This window comes from Budorcas taxicolor, chromosome 2, assembly GCF_023091745.1.
Source record: "Budorcas taxicolor isolate Tak-1 chromosome 2, Takin1.1, whole genome shotgun sequence".
Taxonomy (NCBI): domain Eukaryota; kingdom Metazoa; phylum Chordata; class Mammalia; order Artiodactyla; family Bovidae; genus Budorcas; species Budorcas taxicolor.
Window position 1 is genome coordinate 71,005,096 of NC_068911.1, and position 21,976 is coordinate 71,027,071.

The 21,976-nt window shown below is 37.3% G+C and overlaps 1 protein-coding gene across 1 annotated transcript in view; it reads left to right on the forward strand.

The window, feature by feature from the left end:
- The first annotated feature begins 5,782 nt into the window (after window positions 1-5,782).
- FASTKD1 (FAST kinase domains 1) overlaps window positions 5,783-21,976 on the forward strand; it is a 32,875-nt gene continuing 16,681 nt past the window's right edge. The window contains exons 1-6 of the mRNA XM_052635721.1: window positions 5,783-6,123; window positions 7,793-7,861; window positions 14,225-14,350; window positions 16,334-16,732; window positions 18,449-18,559; window positions 19,302-19,433. Of these exons, the coding sequence (XP_052491681.1) occupies window positions 5,789-6,123; window positions 7,793-7,861; window positions 14,225-14,350; window positions 16,334-16,732; window positions 18,449-18,559; window positions 19,302-19,433 (1,172 nt within the window). The 5' untranslated portion in view covers window positions 5,783-5,788. The remainder of the gene's footprint in view (window positions 6,124-7,792; window positions 7,862-14,224; window positions 14,351-16,333; window positions 16,733-18,448; window positions 18,560-19,301; window positions 19,434-21,976) is intronic.

The window sequence follows — 21,976 nt, forward strand, 5'->3', positions numbered from 1 at the left end:
TAAACATTTACAATTCCAAGACTTAAAGTAAAGCAGGGTGGGGCTCATCCAATCAGCTTAAGGCCTTGAGAGCAGAGGCTGAGATTTCCTAAGGAAGAAAGCGTTATGCCTCAAGATGGCATTATAGAAACTTTGCCTGGGTTTCCAACATGCTTGGCCTGCTGTGTTGATTTCAAACTCAAGACTGCAATATCAACTCTTACATACACTTAGAACCTGCTCACCCACCTTACCGATTTCAGACTTTCCAGCCCCCACAATTGTAAGCCAATTCCTTACAATAAATCTGTTTTTCTGTAAAAACAAACAAAAGGAAACAGAGGACTTAGATTTTATTATTGTATGAAAAGAAAGTTACAATTATTTAAAATTTTCACCCCTTTATCTTTGGTAAATCAGTAATTATCAACAACAGCTGAGCATGTGGTAGGTACACTTAAGGGTCTTCACCGGTTTTATTAGCTATATAACTGAGAGGACAATCCTGGCCACTTTAAGCCATTGCTTTCATTGCAGGAAAGTAGCGTCATACTCCGAAGAAGGCAATGGCATCCCACTCCAGTACTCTTGCCTGGAAAATCCCATGGACGGAGGAACCTGGTGGGCTGCAGTCCATGGGGCCGCTAGGAGTCGGACACGACTGAGCGACTTCACTTTCACTTTTCACTTTCACGCATTGGAGAAGGAAATGGCAACCCACTCCAGTGTTCTTGCCTGGAGAATCCCAGGGACGGGGGAGCCTGGTGGGCTGCCGTCTATGGGGTCGCACAGAGTCGGACACGACCGAAGCAACTTAGCAACAGCAGCAGCAGCGTCATACTCATCTTCAAACGATTTAGAGGGTATGTGAGTTCACACTTTGCAGTGAGGAGGGCAATTCTTTAGTACCTTTAAAATTCTAATTTATAGTGAGCACTATATTGAGATAGATTTTTGTAAGCATTCATTTGATTTTTGCTAATTCAGATTCCTTAGAATATACTTTTATTTAACTGTGATATACAGATTCATTTCTTAGATTTCTACTTGTAGGGGTAATGTGTAACATTGCTATGACATTGGTGTAGTTTCCCTCTTTCTCATCCATTTAGTTAGACACAATCTTTGAGGATATGGTACAGATTATACCGTAGTTAACATTTTGAGGTGTACAAAGGTAGTATTACTAGTTTGTTCCAGGATATACTTTTTTTCTTAGAGAGATAGACTTTTATATGAAGTCACTGAAGAATTATTTAATAGTAAAGTATTAATAAGTACTTAGATATAGTATCCATTATAAATGGTCACATTTTAGAGGATTCATGAAAGAAGTCTTGAAGCAGCTTTACAAATGTCAGTTCAAAGACTGGTGGCTGGTGGTGAACTATGACAAAGTTTTCACTATTCTTTTCTTAAGAAGAGTTTTTTTGGGGGAAATTCCCTGGTGATCCAGTGGTTAGGACTCTAGCGCTGTCACTTCTGGGACCCTGGGTTCAATCCCTGGTCAGGGAACTAAAATCCCATAAGCCACATCTTTTCTTAGACTGTGGTAGTTGCTTTCGTTATCCAGATGTCCTTACTTGAATGAATGAAAAACTGGTGTGCTTTGCTGGGTCCCAAACATGTTGAAAGTTCAATGGTCTTTGAAATCGAAAACTTTCCTAAATAAATTTGACATGATTTATTGTTCTAAGAAAGAACGTCTTGCAAGTAAAAGGAAGTATTACCTCCAACAATATGGTGGCTTAAGAAACAAAGGACTTATTTCTCTCTTAAATAATAGGTCTGGTGAGTGGACCAGATCAAAGGGCAACTCTCCTCCATATAGTCAGTCAGGACCTTACGTTCCCTATATGTAATTCCAACATACTCCAGGGCCTTGACATTGCATGATTAGATTAGAGTGTATTGCCTTGAGTTTCAGCCATCAGGAAAACATTACAAAAACTAAGATCCTGGCATCCAGTACCATCACTTCATGACAAATTGAGAAGTGGAAACAGTGACAGATTTTATTTTCTTGGGCTCTAAAATCACTGCAGATGGTGACCGCAGCCACAAAATTAAAAGATGCTTGCTGCTTGGAAGATAAGCTATGACAAACCTAAACAGTGTATTAAAAAGCAGAGACATCACTTTCTCAACAAAGGTTCATATAATCAAAGCTATGGTTTTTCCAGTAGTCATGTATGGATGTGAGAGTTGGACCATAAAGAAGACTGTCACTATCATTCAGGCCTATTGTTTCCGGGAGCTGGTCTGGCACTCATAGCTTAGCCTTGGTATTTCTGCTGAACATAACAATTGCACAGAATACCAACATGAAACAAGGCCACTTTCTGACTGATGCATCAGGACCAAAACAAGACCATACCATAATCATACCTGAACTTAGACCAAAAACAGTATTGTCCAAACCACGAAAAATGACCAAACATCCACCTGTTGTGGCTAGTAGGGGTGACAGCTGCTTCTTTACCAATCCCAGCTTTAACTGAGCTTCATTCTTTCTGCCTTCTAGATAAAATATATTAAGATGCCCAGTAAATTCCTCATACTAGCCAATCTAGAGCATCCCTATTAAACTTCCACAAGATAACACAAGGGCAAAAATTGATTGTGGTGATATTCCACAACTCTGAATTACAAAAAGTCACTGAATTTTACCCTGTGAATGGGTGAATTGTATGGTGTGTAAATAATTTCTCAATAAAGCTGTTAATAAAAATTGTGGTCTAGAACTGGGACCTGTCTGCCATGACACAGTGCAGAAATGGAGAGAAGTTTTGATGCTTTTATAGTCATTCCATAGCTATTCCATCGGAGAAGCTATTCCATACATATTGAATATAATAAGAAATAATCTGCACATGTCTTTTCCACATTTAAGTTTTCAGATTTCACTTTTCTAAATATTCATTTATGTTGTATGTTATAAAAATATCAGTGTTTCATGGACTGGGAGAAAACCTATTATAGCTGAGAAACGAGTACCCTAAAGGCTTCCCTGGTGGCTCAGCGGTAAAGAATCCACCAGCCAATGCAGGACACGCGGGTTCCATCCCTCGGTCAGAAAAAGCCCCTGAGGAAATAGCATCCCAGTCCAGTATTTTTGCCTGGGAAATCCATCCCATGGCCATAGGAGCCTGGTGGATTATAGTCCATGCAGTCACAACAGAGTCCCACACGACTTAGCGACTAAACAACAAGGACCTATAATTACAATGGTTTAAGACATGCTTTTTGAACTGTGGTGCTGGAGAAGACTCTTGCGAGTCCCTTGGGCTGCAAGAAGATCCAACCAGTCCATCCTGAAGGAGATCAGTCCTGGGTGTTCATTAGAAGGACTGATGCTGAGGCTGAAACTCCAATACTTTGGCCACCTCATGCGAAGAGCTGACTCACTGGAAAAGACCCTGATGCTGGGAGGGACTGGGGGCAGGAGGAGAAGGGGACGACAGAAGATGAGATGGCTGGATGGCATCACCCACTCGATGCACATTAGTTTGGGTGAACTCCGGGAGTTGGTGATCGACAGGGAGGCCTGGCGTGCTGCAATTCATGGAGTCGCAAAGCGTCGGATGCGACTGAGCGACTGAACTGAACTGAACTGAAGACGTTCTACCCAAGTCTCTCTCAATGAGGAACTACAATACCCAGAATTCCCCCCAAAATACGTATGCCACGTCTATTCCACGTCCCTCGCCGCGAGGTCCCCTGGGGCATGTAGTGCATGCTTTTGGCTGTGCACGCTGGGCTCCCTCGGCCTTTTTTCCGGATTTTGAAAAGGACACCACCATAAGAAAGGTCTGGGATAGAAGGGAGGCGTGAGTGACATAACCAAGCCTGTTGCGTCCCATACTAGGGGACCAGGAATAGCCATGAGTTCTCAGCCCTCCTAACCAGCTTTCCCCGCGATTCTCCAGAAAAGTTCCCTGGCGTTGAGGAAAGAATTTGCCCGAAAATCAGGATCGGGTGACGGCGATAGGTTTTCTTCTTTTCCCCGCACGTTTCGGTTCCGGGGTACAGAGTTCTGAGGCTTCCTTCCAGGTATTGTATTTCCCGTAGCGCGGAGGACTAGGGCAGGGCTGAGCTCTCTCCCTGCGGGACCAGGAGACCACATTCGTTCAGCGCCACTGTGTGCCAAGCGCCGAAGATGCCTGCCATTTTCAAAGGGTGCTGCTGCCCTATATACCCTGCACTATACCTGTTCGCGGCGGGTGCCTATCTCTATAGTCCCGAGATCCCTCCTTTGGTAGAGTCAGTTTCCCAAGGTCGGTTAGCTGGGTCGGTTAGACTTGTCACTGGTGTTCTAAGCCGTGAGCTACTTCCTCTTTCAGCTGTAGACAGGCAGGAGATTCTTGAAGATATCTTTGCTTTGTGCGGGGATTTTTGTGTATGTGTGTGTCGCAAGTCAGACTGGGTCAGGATTCAGTGCAGATTGCCACAGAGTAGCGTGCAGACAGCTTGGCGTAGCGATAGACAGGATTTTGAGGCATACTTTTAACATTGGTTTGTTCATGTAATGAGGATGTTCAGGTTGAAACGGTGAAAAAACTACGTGGTAGTCCCAGCTTCATTAGTACTAGAGTAGATTTTTAATCTTTATGAAAGTAGGTTTTATCTGTAAAATTCAAATGATAGTATCTCTCTGGCAGGTTGAGAGAATTTATTGGGATAATACTTTAAAAGTCCGTTGTAAACTGTTGTAGAAGTGTTAGATAATATGGTTTTAGTCCCAGCTTTTCTAACCATTGTTTCTCAACTAGAAATTTAGACATACTTTAAAAACAAATTATTCTGTTTCATAATAATCTTTGGTTTCCATGTTGCTTCACCACACCCTGATACATTACTTGATTTCTTCATATTTCCTGATTGGGCTCTAATCATCTCGTTTATTGCTTAAAACCTACCTAAGGCCAATATAGTGATTAAATTGATTGGATGCTTTTAGAGTACAAGGAGAAAGAAGCAAGAAATTATCTTGAAATTAAATATACCAGAGACTATCCTTCTGAAAAAAACATTTGAAAAATTGTGGCTATGAATTAATGGCTACTTTTTGTAAAAACTATAAAGGCAGTATACTTATTTATTGCAAAGAGTTTGGTTTGGGTCCCCCAACCCCATCTGGTTTTATAGTCAAATTTGAAAACTATGTGTCAGATTTAACATTATTTTTAGCTGTGTTGGGCCTTTCTTGCTGTGCATGGGCTTTTTCTAGTTGCAGCAAGCAGGGGCTTCTCATTGTAATGGCTTCTCTTGTTGAGGAGCACAGGCTCTAGATTTTAGTAGCTGTGGTGCAAGGGCTTAGTTGCTCCGCAGCATGCAGAATCGTACCTGACCAGGGATCAAACCTGTGTCCCCTGTATTGGCAGGTTGACTCTTAAGCACTGGACCACCAGGGTAGTCCAGACTTAACATTTTTTTAGATGAAATGCAGAAAGAAACCCCTTTTCCTGGACATGTCACTTTGGATCAAATCCTGCTCTCTGGGTCGGGCTAAGAACAAAGTCTATAGTTATTTCAGAAAAAAAGTTGTTCCTGTAATGAGAATTTTGGAATTAATTTGGTATTAATAACATAAGTATGACTATGTTAAACCAATTTCTTTACAGAAGCTGCATATTGAAATGGGATTTGGAGTCATCATAATGGAAGCAAAATACATGAAGGAAAAACAGTTATTTTTATACCAGCACATTGCACCTGACTACTAATTGCAAATGGTTTTCTTTACCTAAGAAAATTTGTGATATAAATGAAAAGATAGTTTTTTTTCCCTAGATTCATTATTTACAATATGCTTTGCCTAAGAGCTATTCGTCCATTCTCCTGGAGAGTGTTTCACTTTCGACCCTTTAGTTTTGAGCCATTAATTAGTCAGATGAATAACTGTACAGATGAAGAGCAAATATTCGGTCTTATTGAAAAAAACAAATCCCTACTTTCAGAAAAGCAAGTGGGATGTGCACTCAGTATGCTTTGGCAGTTTCAAAAGCAGAAGACCAGCTCAGTAAAAAATGCGGACTGTGTCAGAAACCATCCCCAATTTCTTACTCTTTGTAATTTAGCTACAGCTAAAATGGGATTCATGAGTGACAGTACCTTGGTAAATGTGTTATACATCATACAACAGTAAGTAATGTGCTTTTAGGTTTTATAGAAATGATTATAGTTTATTTTTATATTTTAACTTTATACAAATCTCTTTGAAATGAAAAGCAATGTGGTTTTTTCCCTTAAAATAGTTTTCCTGATCATCTAATATTTTAAAGATACTTGGCGGATATTCTTTGATTACAGTAATCATTCCACTGTGTACATGTGTATCAAAACTTAATACTGAAGGTGACTTTTTATATGCCCTCTATCCCAAGACTATGGCCAGAGGAATATTAAGGTCACCAAGAATAATTTGGAGGTTGCCAAAGACTTGTTTTTGAAGTGTTTTCAAGTCTGACCGAGAACTCTGACATTTCGAAATGAATAAGATATGAATGTTTAAAATCATGTTTTCTTTAAAAAAAAAAATAACAAAATATTATGCTGTATAACCTAAATATATACAATATTTGTTAATCATACATCAATAAAGCTGGGGAAAAATTTTTAAAAAAAGAAATTTTACATTATTTGGAGAGGAATTCAGCAGCTGTACAAAGGAAAAAAGAGCAAAAAAGTTAAAATTAATCTGTTTATTAGTCTCATTGGTGAAAATTATTGAAGTTAAATAGTTGTCTAAGTAGCTATAGATGTCAGCACCACACAGAGCAGAGATACAGTTGTTTTTATTAGGGATTGGTGTATACAGAAAGGGGCTTAAGGCTTTTCTTATTTTGGGGGGTAGGGTTAGACTAAAAAAGAATGATATACCTTTTATATCAGTGATAATACTGTTTATAGTGATATACCTATAAACAAAATAATTTTATTTCTAAGATTTATCCTAAGAAAGTAATCTAAAATACAAGTTAAGATTCCTGTACATGGTTATTCATTCCAGCATTGTTTATAATATTGAAAAACTAAGATCCTAGTTAATGGGAGAAGGAAATGGCAACCCACTCCAGTGTTCTTGCCTGGAGAATCCCAGGGACGGGGGGAGCCTGGTGGGCTGGCATCTATGGGGTCGCACAGAGTCGGACACGACTGAAGCGACTTAGTAGTAGTAGTAAGTAGGTAAATGTTTAAATGATATTATTTCACATAATTAATAGTATACAACCATTAAAAATTATGTTTTGAAGTATATGTAAAGATAATGGGCAAATGTCCACAATATAGTGTTAACTTACTAAAAGAGGCAAGATACAAACATGTGAAAGAAATACATATATTTCATTAAGTGTGTAGAGAAAAAACTGAAAAGAAATGCTCCAAATTAATGATGGTGAGTATTTATGAGTAGCAGAGTTATAAATTATTTTTATTACCCTATTGAAGTTTCTCTTTATTTTATAAACTTTCTCTTTTAAAAATATTTTTGTAATCAGAGCAAAGTAGTACATGTTAGATGTACTTTTAAGATAAAACATATCATTGAACATTTTCATTGTTCAGTGGACGGCACTGAAATGTTATAGATAAAAGGATGAGGAGGGCATGGGATAAAGTATAGGTGTTTATTAGGTAGTGCTGAGAAATCAGAATACTGAAATGGGACCAGACCAGAAATAAGGGTTGACTGTGTAAGAATGTAGTAACTTGAGGTTCACTTTTGCATTATAATTCTTACTGCATATGTGCTTTTAATAATTTTAAAATGTTTCTCTGTGGAAAATTATTTTCTCTTGATTTTCTTGAGGTTTGGTATTGAGGCCCATGACTCACTAGTTGAAGCACTTGTTACAGAAGCATGGAGAAGATTGGAAAGGCAAGTACTCTGGGTTCTTCAGCTAAGATCAGGGTTATTCTTTTAAGGATTAGCACAGTGAAATCTTGTAGCGGAGGAATAGGGAGCTGCTGCCTAACTATCAAGCTTTATTGAAATGTATTTAGGAATTTCCCTGGTGGTCCCGTGGTTAATACTGTGCTTCCACTGCAGGAAGCACGGATTTGATCCCTTTTTGGGGAACTAAGATCCTGCATGATGCATGATGTGGCCAAAAAGTTTTAAAAAGAAAAAAATATATTTAAGTTCAGTTTAGTTTTAGGGTTTTTTGATTGTGTTAAGGTGTGTTTTTCTAGCACAGTGAAATCTTGTAGGAAGAGAATGGGGAATGTGTTTTTTTCCTTAAGAGAAAGAAGGTATTTCAAATATTCCTTAAGGCTGCAGAATGTAGGTGCTTTTAAACATATATAATTAATCAAAATATAGTTAAGCTAAAGTCATTGCTATTCTTAGGCTATGCTTTTTAAACTTTCTTTTCTGAAAGAATTTTGCTTCAGAAGGAAAAAATTCTGAGTGATAGGCTCTCAGTAAAATCCCTAGATGTTCATAAAAAGAGAAAGAAGAATGAGTTTATGAGAAAGAAAGATTTTACTGTTTAACAACATCTATAGGTACTTGCCTATCACTTCATTTTTATGAAGATGCAATGAACAGAGCTCATAGGTATCTTAGAATATTTCAGGTCCACTACTGTGAATAGTATCAATTTAGATATCTTTCCTACTCTACACATAGCTATATCTTTAGCATACTTCCATAATCAATGATCATCTAAAACAGGGAACGCCAGAAAGTTGGCTGCCTGCTCGCCCGTTTGTGGGGAACCTGGTGCTAAAGCATTCATAGGCAATTTGCTTCTGGGTTGGGGTTTCCTACATAGCAGAGCAGCTCCCTGCTGAGAGTCTGCCCTCGACACAGTGTTTGTAAAAAAATTAAAATAGAAAAAAAAGAGAGAGAAAAAAATAAATTTAAAAATATGTAGAAAAATATGAAATTTATTCAGAGTATTATAAGTTCAGTTCAGTTCAGTTGCTGAGTCATGTCTAACTCTGTGACCCCCTGGACTGCAGGACGGCAGGCTTACCTGTCCATCACCAACTCCCGAAGCTTGCTCAAACTCATGCCCATCAAGTTGGTGATGCCATCCAACCATCTCATTCTCTGTTGTCCCCTTCTCCTCCCACCTTCAATCTTTCCCAGCATCAGGGTCTTTTCCAATGAGTCAGTTCTTTGCATCAGGTGGCCAGAGTACTGGAGTTTCAGCTTCATCATTAGTCCTTCCAATGAATATTCAGGACTGACTTCCTTAGGATGGACTGGTTGGATCTCCTTGCAGGCCAAGGGCCTCTCAAGGGTCTTCTCCAACACCACAGTTCAAAATCATCAATTCTTTGGTGCTCAGCTTTGTTTATAGTCCAGCTCTCACATCCATACATGATTACTGGAAAAACCATAGCTTTGACTAGACGGATCTTAGTTGGCAAAGTAATACCTCTGCTTTTTAATTTGCCAGAAAATTTAGAAAATTTGGAGTACAGAGAAGCTTATTGTATTCTGTACTATACTATTTATATTTTATAAGAATATATAAAAAATAATAAAAGAATACATGAAAAGCTCTCCATTTATAAAACAGCTGAGGGCTCTTAGCTGTACCAGAGGGCATTTGGGTGATTTCTGAAAACTTAGAATTTTTAAACTTAAGGGTTCTGGGTATCCATGGTCCATTATTAGTGGGATAAAACAAATATTAGTGATGAAAGAAAAATCAAGGTGGGAAAGAGACAGGAGCTTTTAGAAACCACAGAACAACACTCCCTCTAAACCAAATAGTAACTTAGGGCAGAAGAGAAGGGATTGCCTAAGATAAGAAACAGTAACTATTTGTAGATGAGAGGACCAGTCATCCTCATCATTCTTTTTTAGTGTATTGCTTTTTAAAGCATAAACAATGATAAATTCTTACAGTTGTAGTCGTACATGACTGCAGGGTGAGCTCTGTAGGCTTTTGTTGTGTGAGCTGAGTTAAATTAAACAAGGGACCCAACAGATTGCAAGCTACCCAAAGCAAATTGGCTGTCTGAGGAGGCCTTACAAATAGCTGTGAAAAGAAGAGAAGCGAAAAGCAAAGGAGAAAAGGAACGATATACCCATTTGAATGCAGAGTTCCAAAGAATGGCAAGGAGAGATAAGAAAGCCTTCCTCAGCGATCAGTGCAAAGAAACAGAGGAAAACAACAGAATGGGAAAGACTAGAGATCTCTTCAAGAAAATTAGAGATACCAAGGGAACATTTCATGCAAAGATGGGCACAATAAAAGACAGAAATGGAATGGAACTAACAGAAGCAGAAGATTTTAAGAAGAGGTGACAAGAATACACAGAAGAACTATACAAAAAAGATCTTCACGACCCAGATAATCATGATGGTATGGTCACTCACCTAGAGCCAGACATCCTGGAATGTGAAGTCAAGTGGGCCTTAGGAAGCATCGCTACAAACAAAGCTAGTGGAGGTGATGGAATTCCAGTTGAGCTATTTCGGATCCTAAAAGATGATGCTGTGAAAGTGCTGCACTCAATATGCCAGCAAATTTGGAAAACTCAGCAGTGGCCACAGGACTGGAAAAGGTCTGTTTTCATTCCAATCCCAAAGAAAGGCAATGCCAAAGAATGCTCAAACTACCGCACAATTGCACTCATCTCACACGCTAGCAAAGTAATGCTCAAAATTCTCCAAGCCAGGCTTCAGCAATACGTGAACCGTGAACTTCCAGATGTTCAAGCTGGATTTAGAAAAGGCAGAGGAACCAGAGATCAAATTGCCAACATCTGCTGGATCATGGAAAAAGCAAGAGAGTTCCAGAAAAACATCTACTTTATTGACTATGCCAAAGCCTTTGACTGTGTGGATCACAAGAAACTGTGGAAAATTCTGAAAGAGATGGAAATACCAGACCACCTGACCTGCTTCTTGAGAAATCTGTATGCAGGTCAGGAAGCAACAGTTAGAACTGGACATGGAACAACAGACTGGTTCCAAATCAGGAAATGAGCACGTTAAGGCTATATATTGTCACCCTGCTTATTTAACTTATATGTATGCAGAGTCCATCATGAGAAACGCTGGGCATGGTGAAGCACAAGCTGGAATCAAGATTGCCAGGAGAAATATCAGTAACCACAGATATGCAGATGACACTACCCTTATGGCAGAAAGTGAAGAAGAACTAAAGAGCCTCTTGATGAAAGTGAAAGAGGAGAGTGAAAAAGTTGGCTTAAGTGAGTGAGTGAAGTGAAGTCTCTCAGTCGTGTCCGACTCTTTGCGACCCCATGGACTGTAGCCTTCCAGGCTCCTCTGTCCATGATATTTTCCAGGCAATAGTACTGGAGTGGATTGCCATTTCCTTCTCCAGGGGATCTTTCCAACCCAGGGACTGAATCCGGGTCTCCTGGCATTGTAGACAGATGCTTTACCATCTGAGCCACCAGGGAAGTCACATTCAGAAAACTAAGATCATGGCATCCAGTCCTATCACTTCATGGCAAATGGATGGGGTAACAGTGGAAACAGTGGCTGACTTTATTTTTCTGGGCTCCAAAATCACTGCAGATGGTGATTGTAGCCATGAAATTAAAAGATGCTTACTCCTTGGAAGGAGAGTTATGACCAACCTAGATAGCATATTCAAAAGCAGAGACATTACTTTGTCAACAAAGGTCCATCTAGTCAAGGCTATGGTTTTTTCTGTGGTCATGTATGGATGTGAGAGTTGGACTGTGAAGAAAGCTGAGCGCCAAAGAATTGATGCTTTTGAACTGTGGTGTTGGAGAAGACTCTTGAGAGTCCCTTGGACTGCAAGGAGATCCAACCAGTCCATCCTAAAGGAGATCAGTCCTGGGTGTTCATTGGAAGGACTGATGCTGAGGCTAAAACTCCAATCCTTTGGCCACCTGATGTGAAGAGCTGACTCATTTGAAAAGACCCTGATGCTGGGAGAGATTGAAGGTGGGAGGAGAAGAGGACGACAGAGGATGAGATGGCTGGATGGTATCACAGACTCAGTGGACATAAGTTTGAGTGAACTCCGGGAGTTGGTTCTGGACAGGGAGGCCTGCCGTGCTGCAGTCCATGGGATTGCAAATAGTTGAACACGACTGAGCGACTGGACTGATGCAACAAATTTCTGGGCTTAGAAATTTCACATCCATTTACTGAATGGTGTTTATAGTTAATCTCATTATCTAAACCGATCTGTCTTCGTATCTCCAGGTTTGCGTTCTCTCTACCTGTAACTGTCTTTTTGTTGAGGGCAAGGAAAACAATCTTTGTCCTTTGGTGAGGTAGAGAGATCAGTATAATGAACTCCTATGTACCCATCTGCTGCCGCTGCTGCTGAGTCGCTTCAGTCGTGTCCAACTCTGTGCGACCCCATAGATGGCAGCCCACCAGGCTCCCCCGTCCCTGGGATTCTCCAGGCAAGAACACTGGAGTGGGTTGCCATTTCCTTCTCCAGTGCATGAAAGTGAAAAGTCAAAGTGAAGTTGCTCAGTTGTGTCCGACTCTTAGCAACCCCATGGACTGCAGCCCACCAGGCTCCTCTGCCCATGGGATTTTCCAGGCAAGAGTACTGGAGTGGGGTGCCATTGCCTTCTCTGATGTACCCACCAACCAGTGTCAATAATTACCAACATACAGCAGTCTTGTTTTGTCTGGATATTCTCCAGTTCCCTCCCTACCGTTCAGTATAGTTAAAATTGTGGTATAATTTTACCAGTAAATACCTTAATATGTATTTCTGAGAGACAAAAAGCACTCTTTTAAAAGTATGTATAATCACCATGCTATTATTATACCTAAGAAAAATGATTAATTATTTCTTATTATCACCTAATAACTGTCTGAGTTCAAATTTCTTTGCCTGCTCTATAAAGGTCTTTTTAAAGGCAGTTTGTTTAAATAACTATCCAAACATGGTATACACATTGTATTTAGTTGCCATGTCTCAAGTTTTTCTCTGCTTTTGTTTTTTCTGGTAAGTACTCATTAAAGAATATCGTAAAAATATACCAATTTTTATAGTTACACCAGTCATAAGTATACATCTTGATAAATTTTCACATACTTAAAATACTCATATATTTCTATGTAATAGCACCAAGATCAAAACACAGAATATCACTAGTTTCCCCAAAGTTCCTTTCGTGCTCTCTTCCAGTTACTCCCCACTTCTCTGTCCCAACAGTGACCACTGTCTTGACTTCTAACACCAGAAATTAGTTTTCTTTCTATAAAAATGAAATCCTATAGTAAGAACTCTTATACCTAGTTTTTTCACTCAATATATTTTAAAGATTCTTCTGTGTTAATTGCACTATTCTTTTTTATTGCTGTATGGAATTCTAGGAATATGTGCAGTTATTCATTATACTCTTGATGGAGATTGAGATCGTTGCTTTTTTTTGTTTTACTATTACATATCGTGCTGCTGTGAAATTCCTTATGCTTGTCTTTAAGTGAATTCAAAGTCTTTAGAAATCTACAACAATTCTCCCTTCTGCTCTTTTGTCTTGCCATTTTTGTTGAAGAAATTGGGTCATCTGTCTTATAGACAAAATCAGGTTTTTCAAGCATGATTATAGTAGAGGTTGTTTTATTTATTTTTAAAATATTTTTGGTTTTATGTGTTAATATGGGCTTTCCTGGTGGCTCAGATGGTAAAGAATCCGCCTGCAATGTGGGAGACCTGGATTCCATTGCTGGGTTGGGAAGATCCCCTGGAGAAAGGAACGGCTACCCATTCCAGTATTCTTTTTTGTGTGTGTGCTAGAAAGCAATGTCTTTTATTTAAAGTTGTTTATTTCTTTTTTGTTTTTTGCAGAAAACTTTTAATGGGTGATTTTTTTTAATTTATTTATTTTTAATCAAAGGATAATTGCTTAACAGAATTTTGTTGTTTTCTGTATTCTTGTCTGGAGAATCCCCATGGACAGAGGAGCCTGGCAGGCTACAGTCCATGGGGTGGCAAAGAGTCAGACACGACTGAGCGACTTTCACTTTCACATAGAACCTTGAGTTGAAATTGTTCTGTCACCTGAAAAAATTAATAAGTAAAATGATTCAAATAACTTTGAGTGTTTCTCCCCCCTTTTAAAAATCTTCGAGAAGAATGTGGCTTTTTAACTCTTAGCTTGGGTTACTTTTAGTAATAGATAACATTTTAGAAAATTCATTTTATGTTAGTGATGTATTAGTTTTTTAAATTTTTGCCTATTTTATAACTGTATATTATGTTTTAAGTGAGAATAAATAATAAGGATCCTCTTTGTATATTTCCTTTAATAGGTTTGATATTAGTGTGCTGTCAAAATTTTCCTCTTGCCTGGCAGATCAACATTTACATTATAGTCCATTAATGGGAAAAATAGCTGATATTGTAAATAGGAACTTGGAAAACATACAGGATTTAAGGTAAGTTTATTTAGGGGCTTTGTGTTGTGGTGGAAAGATTCTGGACTTTGAGTGCACACACACTTAGACTTGCTACTTCCTAACTATGTGACTTTTTTCTCTTGCAAGTTCATGGTCCTCACCTACAGAACAGGAATAGTAAGTAGTATCTACTGTGCAATGTTGCTGTGGGAATTAGACATAAAATATGTAAACTATGACACAACATTGTTGAGCTCTGTGATTTTTTCCTTACTTGCAAGCTAACATGTTTGCTTGCCATCCTTACGACCTCATTTAACCTTAAATTACCTCCCCAAAGGCCCTATCTCTAAATATAGTCACATTGCCAGTGGGGCTTTAACATATAAATTTGTGGGGAGAGGGCATAGTTTCGTTTGTAGCCTACACCAGTGTTCATAGTAACATTAGTCGCACTCGCTGAAGGGAGGAAACAACCTAAATGTCTGTCAGCAAATGAATGGACAATCAAAATTTTGTATATACCCACAATGGAGTATCATTCAACCTTGAAAAGGAAGGAAATCCTGATATATCCTACAACATGTATAAACCCTGCAGACATTTTGCCAGTGAAATAAGCCAGACACAGAAGGACAGATATTGTATGAATCCCCTTTATATGAGGTGCCTGGAGTAGTCAAATTCATAGAAAAAAGTAGAATGGTAGTTGCCGGGTGTTGAAGGAGGGGAGAATGGGGAGTTACTATTTAATGGGTAAGAAGTTTTAGTTTGAGAAGATGAAAAAGTCCTGCAGTGGATGATGGTGATGGGTGTATAGCAGTGTGAATGTACTTAATACCACTGAACTATATATTTTAAAATGTTTAAAATGGTAAATTTTACTTTATATATATTTTCACACACACATGAAAGTAGCTTGTAAAAGCAGAGATAATAAAAAGCACTGTAAATTTTTTTAACTTAAAAAAATTCTTATAGACCCATTTGAGAAGCTAATGAAATCTTTGGGTACTTCCCCACTCCAAATTGCAATTACAATTAAAAAAATCATATCCAAGTTTATAATTACACTAAATAGCAACACTAGGTTACTAATTTCTGTTAATTGATGTTAACATTAAACATTTGGATTAGAGAAGCTGAAGTATTATACAACTGGGTTTTTAAAAAATAATTTGTTTTATTGGAAAGATTGAAGAAATTTTGAAGCAAAAAACTTCAAATAGTTCCACTAACTGAGATAGTGGAATGGTTGAGATAATTTTAAATTCACGTTTTCATGTCTTTTTTGTAGATGTTTTCTAATTATCATCCCCACATGTTTGTTACATACCTTTTACATTTTACATTCCTTATTCATTATTAGGTGTATTCCTGTATGTAGAGTTTTATGATTTTTGTATTAGGTAAGAACTGTCTCCTTCTGAAAGGAGAAATGTCTCCTTTGTAATTTTGGTGTCTTCTACAGTGCCAGGAGATTGATTTATGTTTCTTAAAAGTGTTTATTGAGTGAAAAAATACTCATTCAATATTGTCCTACTGTTATATATTAATATTAATATAGCATAAAACATTAAAAATATCAAATCATTCATTAGAGAGAAATATTTTGCCAGTATTTTTACTGGTAGATTATAAATACAGAGAAAGGAGTAATAAAGCAAAGTCTACTTCTGAAAATTAGAGAATGAGACCTTCCGTGTTGCATTCAATTGGCTGTTGGCACAGTGATTTCTGAGTAAATTTCATTAAAATATTTCCCTTCAAAGTATTTATCTATAGAACAAGATATTATACACATTCAACAAAAATTATTATTCAATCCTTTTTTTGTCTACAGGCTTTTGATTACTAGGAGATCAGAATTCAAGTTCCACTAGTATTTAAAAGATAAGTTTTGTTGTATAAATAAAGCCTGTAGTATTTTTATCAATTCCTTTCTGTTTCTAAGCATTTAGTCTTAAGATTTTTCATTATTCTTAGATAATGTAAACCTTTTGCATCTTCTTCCTCTTTCAGGTCCTTGTCTGTTTTGATGGTCAGCATATCTTCTTTAATATCACAGCGTTTTCAAGAGAAATTAGTGAACAAAGCAGAATTACTTTTTGACACTATGGATTCTTCCCAGGTCAACACTGCAAGAAGAATAGTACAGTTTCTTCGAAATATTAGATATAGATATTACCCACTATTAGAAAGGTGTAATAAAGTATTTTTGAGCAATATGAACCATCTTGATTTGGATTCCATCAGTAAAATACTTAGTCTATACTACTCTCTACAGTTTCATAGTTTTGAATTTATTTTAATGACTAAGGAGAGGCTAACAGAAATGATTCCTCTGTTTGACCACCCTGCTAGCTGTGTAAAATTGTTTGTAGCATTGGGACCCATGGCAGGACCTGAAGAAAAGAAACAGTAAGTTCAGCTAAAAGCGCTTTACTTTTCCTGTTAAGAATATATGGAGTCTTCAGGCATAGATCTCCTTGCAGTTCTAAAAGTCAGAAAAGTCGCTCCACTCAAAAGTAGAAGGGAGCTGAGTACTCTGCTCCTTGATCTTTCTCTGGTTATCCTAACTTATATCTCAAACTCAGTCTCCTAAGGTGTTTTGAATGGGGGCCAGTAATCCCTTGGGGGTCAACATAGCACTGCTGAAGGAGAACATCGTATCAGTGCTATTCTTCTCCCTTCTTAGGCCGTGTGACTGGCTTTGGTGGTTGTGGTGGTTTAGTTACTAAGTAGTGTCCCACTCTTTTGTGACCCCATGGTCTGTAGCCCCCCAGGCTCCTCTGTCCATGGGATTTCCCCAGCAAGAATACTGGAGTGGGTTGCCATTTCTTTTTCCAGGGGATCTTTCTGACCCAGGGATTCAACCTGTGTCTCCTGCATTGGCAGGTGGATTTTTTATCACTGAGCCACCAAGGAAGCCCCTGTAAAGATGAGCAAATATTAAATTAATACATGATTAGTAGGTATGAGCAAACAGATTAAGTGTGATGAGTCGATTCAGTTAAGCAGGGGTTCCAGGAATTACATATTGGGTATATGTATATGTCTTTGTTTCTGTTAGCAAAGACTTCATAGAGAGTTTTTGAGAGTCTTCTAAATTACGTGAAGAAATTTAAGGGTACATTTTAAGAGACTGGATCAAGATGGGAATAAGATGAGTATTAAAAAACTTTTATTGGCAGTTTTTTCTTGTCACCAAGTACTGTTAAAATCTCTTATGCCAGGGCAGAGACAGGGCAGTCTCTGACTTCAGGAAATTTTTATTCCACTTGGAAGTATAGAAATAGGTAATTGAAATATGTAAATACCATGACACGTCAATATAGTTTATGAGTATACTAAAAAATAGATATAGATAGTAATTGCTGTGGGCAGACAGAAAAGTGAGAGAAAAATGTGGATAAAATGGTTGGGGAAAAGCTATGGGGAGAAGCTGGGTTTGAAATACTTGATAAGGTTAGTGAAAAGGATGGTGTGGAACTATCCAGAATGAATAGAGAATTAGTTTGCCATGCTTTCTTCAGATTTCATATTTTGGACTTGCCTTCTAAATTATTCTAAAAGACACTTATATACTTATCACTGCACTACTTTGGATGATTTCAAAATTTACCATCTTAGTAAATTTTCAGTTTATAGTGTTATAATAAGTACTTAGTGTTAAGGTTTCTGTTAATATGTAGATACGGTGACTTCCTGGTCAGATCTTACTAAGTTTTAAAAAATTGGGGCAATATTGAAATATCAATTGTTTGCTCCATAGCTCTTTCCTACTGAATAATTTCATTGAATTATTGTATTTTATACCCAATGAAACCATACCTTATTTGAAAATCATTAATTAAAAACATTTTATTTATATTTTTTAAGAGTTTAAGATTATACTGAGGCCTTAGTTTCTTTGAAGAAAATACATTTTTCTTTTTTTTTTTTCATTTTTCTTTATTTAATAATATTTTGTGTTATCCCCAATTAGGTGGGGAGAAAATTAGAATTATATATTTAATCTATTTTTTAAATTTAGTTTTTGTTTATATTATTTCTATTTATTACCTAAGAACTGTTATTTATAAAAATTTAACAAACTAGTCATTAATTTTCTAACATATGTTTCTTTGCTTCTAGACTTAAATCAACTATATTATTGATGTCAGAGGAGCTGACTGGCCAGCAGGCCCTGGCAGTGATGGGAGCAATGGAAGAGATGGAAAGCAGAAATTCACGTCTGATTAAAAAGTATACTTTCCTGAAATTTTTGGTGTGAAGTTTAGTCGACATTCATAAGTTGCTTATTTTTGAGAAAAAAAAAAATTTTTTTTCCTATAATCTTGGTTTTGAAGAAATAAATAATTAACATTTAAGTCATTGTTTATTTTCTAAATAATTTTTCAAAACAGGTTTTTAATTGTTTACAACATCTTTCATTTCATTTGCTGCTATTCTTATTCTCAGGCAGAGGATTATAATCTAGGAAAGTGAAGAGCATAAAGCACAAGTGACTTCTTAAAAAGACAGTTTCTGAAGAACAGTTAACATCTATCTACATGAACTTGAATTGTTTCATACTATAGTTGTTACCTTGAAATCATACTGCAGCATACTGGCTTTTTAAACTTGAGATTTAAGAAGAAACAAACATATGTGGTTCAGATTGTGTATATTTATTATTTCATTGTGTATTATATATTCCTTTAAAAAATATTCCTTCTGCCCTAGTTCCTCCAGTTTATTGACTGTTTGCATTTTTCATTGCTTTTAAGCATCTCCATTAGAGGACCATACTGGATTTAAGGAAGAAAAATCATTTTACATTTCTGTCGTCATCTTGAGACAGTTCGTCAAGAACAGAAAACCTTGAATCATTCATTGCTGTTTCTCTAGCACAGAGCATGTCTGGCATGAAACAGCTCCTCAGTAAAAGTTTAATAATAGTACATGAGTAAACTGGTTATAATACATGTTTTATCATTCTTTTTAGGATTACTTCAATTCTGCATAAACATTTGGATAACTATAAACCAGTAGAGTTGTTGAGAATAACTCAAGCGTTGATTTTTCTACATTTTCAAAGTAAAGAGCTTTTTGTGAGACTCAGAGAATTACTACTTAGGTAAGATTAAAATAGATGTGTTTAAGTCTTTCATTGTATAATCTAGCCTGTTTTGTTATGTATAAGTTTAGTTATATAAAAGTTGTTGGAACTTTCGAAAACAAATGGGTAGATTATTATTAAAATTATTAAGACACTTATCTTGCTGCCTTGCCCATTCTGCCAGTGCTTGTGCTTGATACATTTTCAGATGGAAGTGAGGTCAGTGGGGTGATGAGAGCTCTAGGGCATGAACACATAATACCAAGCCATTCTCCTTTCCTGCAGTAATGGGCTAACCATCCATGAAAAGATTAGAGCTGCTGAAGAAGGCAAAGCTCCATTTAGGACTACTCCCATTTGTAGGCCTTTAGTCTGCTTGCTTGCCTGTTTTAAGGAATAATTAAAATTTAATTTATTTTAAAATGTATTTATTTACTTTTGGCTGTGAGGGTCTTCACTGCTGCCTGGGCTTTTCTCTAATTGAAGTGAGTGGGGGCTACTCTCTAGCTGTGGTGCACGGGCTGCTCGTTGCGATGGCTCCTCTTGTTGCGGAGCACAGGTTCTGGACTCGCAGACTTCAGCAGTTGGGGCATGTCGTCTCAGTAGTTGCGGCCCTTGGGCTGTAGAGCTCAGGTTCAGTAGTTATGGCGCATAGGCTTAAGTTGCTCCATAGCATGTGGGATCTTCCTGGATCAGGGGTCTAACCTGTGTCTCCTGCATTGGCAGTGAGTGCGTGAGTGAAGTCGCTCAGTCATGTCCGACTCTTCGCAACCCCATGGACTGTAGCCTACCAGGCTCCTCCTTCCATGGGATTCTCCAGGCAAGAGTAGGCAGGTGGACTCTTTATCACTGAGCCACCCGGAGGGTCCAAGGCATATTAAAATTTAAAATTTTAAAACTAAAATATGTGGTGGCAATGTTAGTAAAGTATATTCATATGATTTTCCCTTTTATAATTAAAAAAATTTTGCATTTCTATGAATATAGCATTCCTGTTTCAACTAAGAAGTTATTCAGTTTTCCATTGATTTTTATTTTACTTTAAGATGGAGTGTTCCAATTAAAAATTTTGACTTTAAGGATCAAAATAATGACTTGAATGAAATTAAAACCAGATTAATCTTTTTCCTCCTCTGTTTTTCCCGTACTAGTTTGATTTCTTACTGTGATTTTTGAAAGACCAGGCATGTGACTTTATGTTGTAATCAAGACTGACATATAATTGAAAATGATTTTTGCTGTAATAAAATGATATGCTATTATGGTTAAGGATTTGAACTGAGGAATAAGAGGTAGCACTTTATCAGGTGAGAATTTAGCATAATAGATATGTTACAAGAAGGTTCACTGTTTTCTTAAATAGCTTTCTTATCACGGTGATTAGGTACAGGATTGTTTCTTCACTCCATATTTATTAATAACATCCACTTTCATATAGCCTCTGAATTAAGTATTTAATATAATTATGTTCTAAATTAGGTATCGTAAACTGGCCCAGAGACATGATTTATTTGGTCAGTACAGTGTTTCTTAAAATAGTAAATTACACAATACTATTGGCCTACAGGTATGCTAACAGAAAAGACAGGAGTGGGAGCATCACAGGAGATTTCACTTTATCGGTAATGTTTTGTTTACTTTATTAAAAAATTTGGAGCAGATATGGCAATGTTGAAGTTTAGTAATTCTGCGTAGCAAGAGCCTCTACATACCTCTGTAGTTTTAAATTTAACCCTTCCCCCACTTCAGTGCAGGTTGTGCGAAGGAATACAATCTAGTTAAAATAGTTGACATAAATGTTTGTGTGAATATCTCCTGAAACTATCTGGGGAACCCAGGGAATTCATGTACTGGAATAATATGTTCTTTAAAAAAAAAAAAGATGATATATTGAACTATCTATATAAAACAGACATATTCCCTCCTCTTGACCCTACTCCCTCCTCTTTACTCCTACCCCCTTCCCCAAGCTAACTGTTGTCCCTGCTTCTAACTGCATGGATTAGTTTTGCCTGTTTAGTGCGTTGCTTCTTTTGTTTAACATTTTATTTATGAGATTTACCCATGTGTTTGCTATATATTCTTGTAAGAACGTAACATGCTTTTTTTAGTCTATTTTAATGTTGATAGATATTTGATTTATTTCCAGTTTTTGGCTACTGCTGTGGTGAACATCCTCATTTGTATCTTTTAGTGAACATATGTATACATCTGTGTGGGTATTTACTGAGGAGTATGATTGTTGATTATACGTATGTTATAATATGTTCACCTTCAGCAGATCCTGCTAAATAGTTTTCTATTTTGTCTTCCTTTCTTTTTAACAGTTTCCCAACTAGGGATTGCACCCGGGCTACAGCAGTGAAACCCGGAATCCTAATCACTAGTCCACCAGGGAACTCTAAATAGTTTTCTAAAGTGACTGTACCAGTTTATTTACCACTAGCAAAATGTGAGCATTCCTGTTTCTTGAGATCTTCACCAGCTCTTGGTACATTTTTATTTTAGCCATGCTGATAGGTTTGTGGTAGAACGTAAATAAACGCAATTGCATCTGTTGT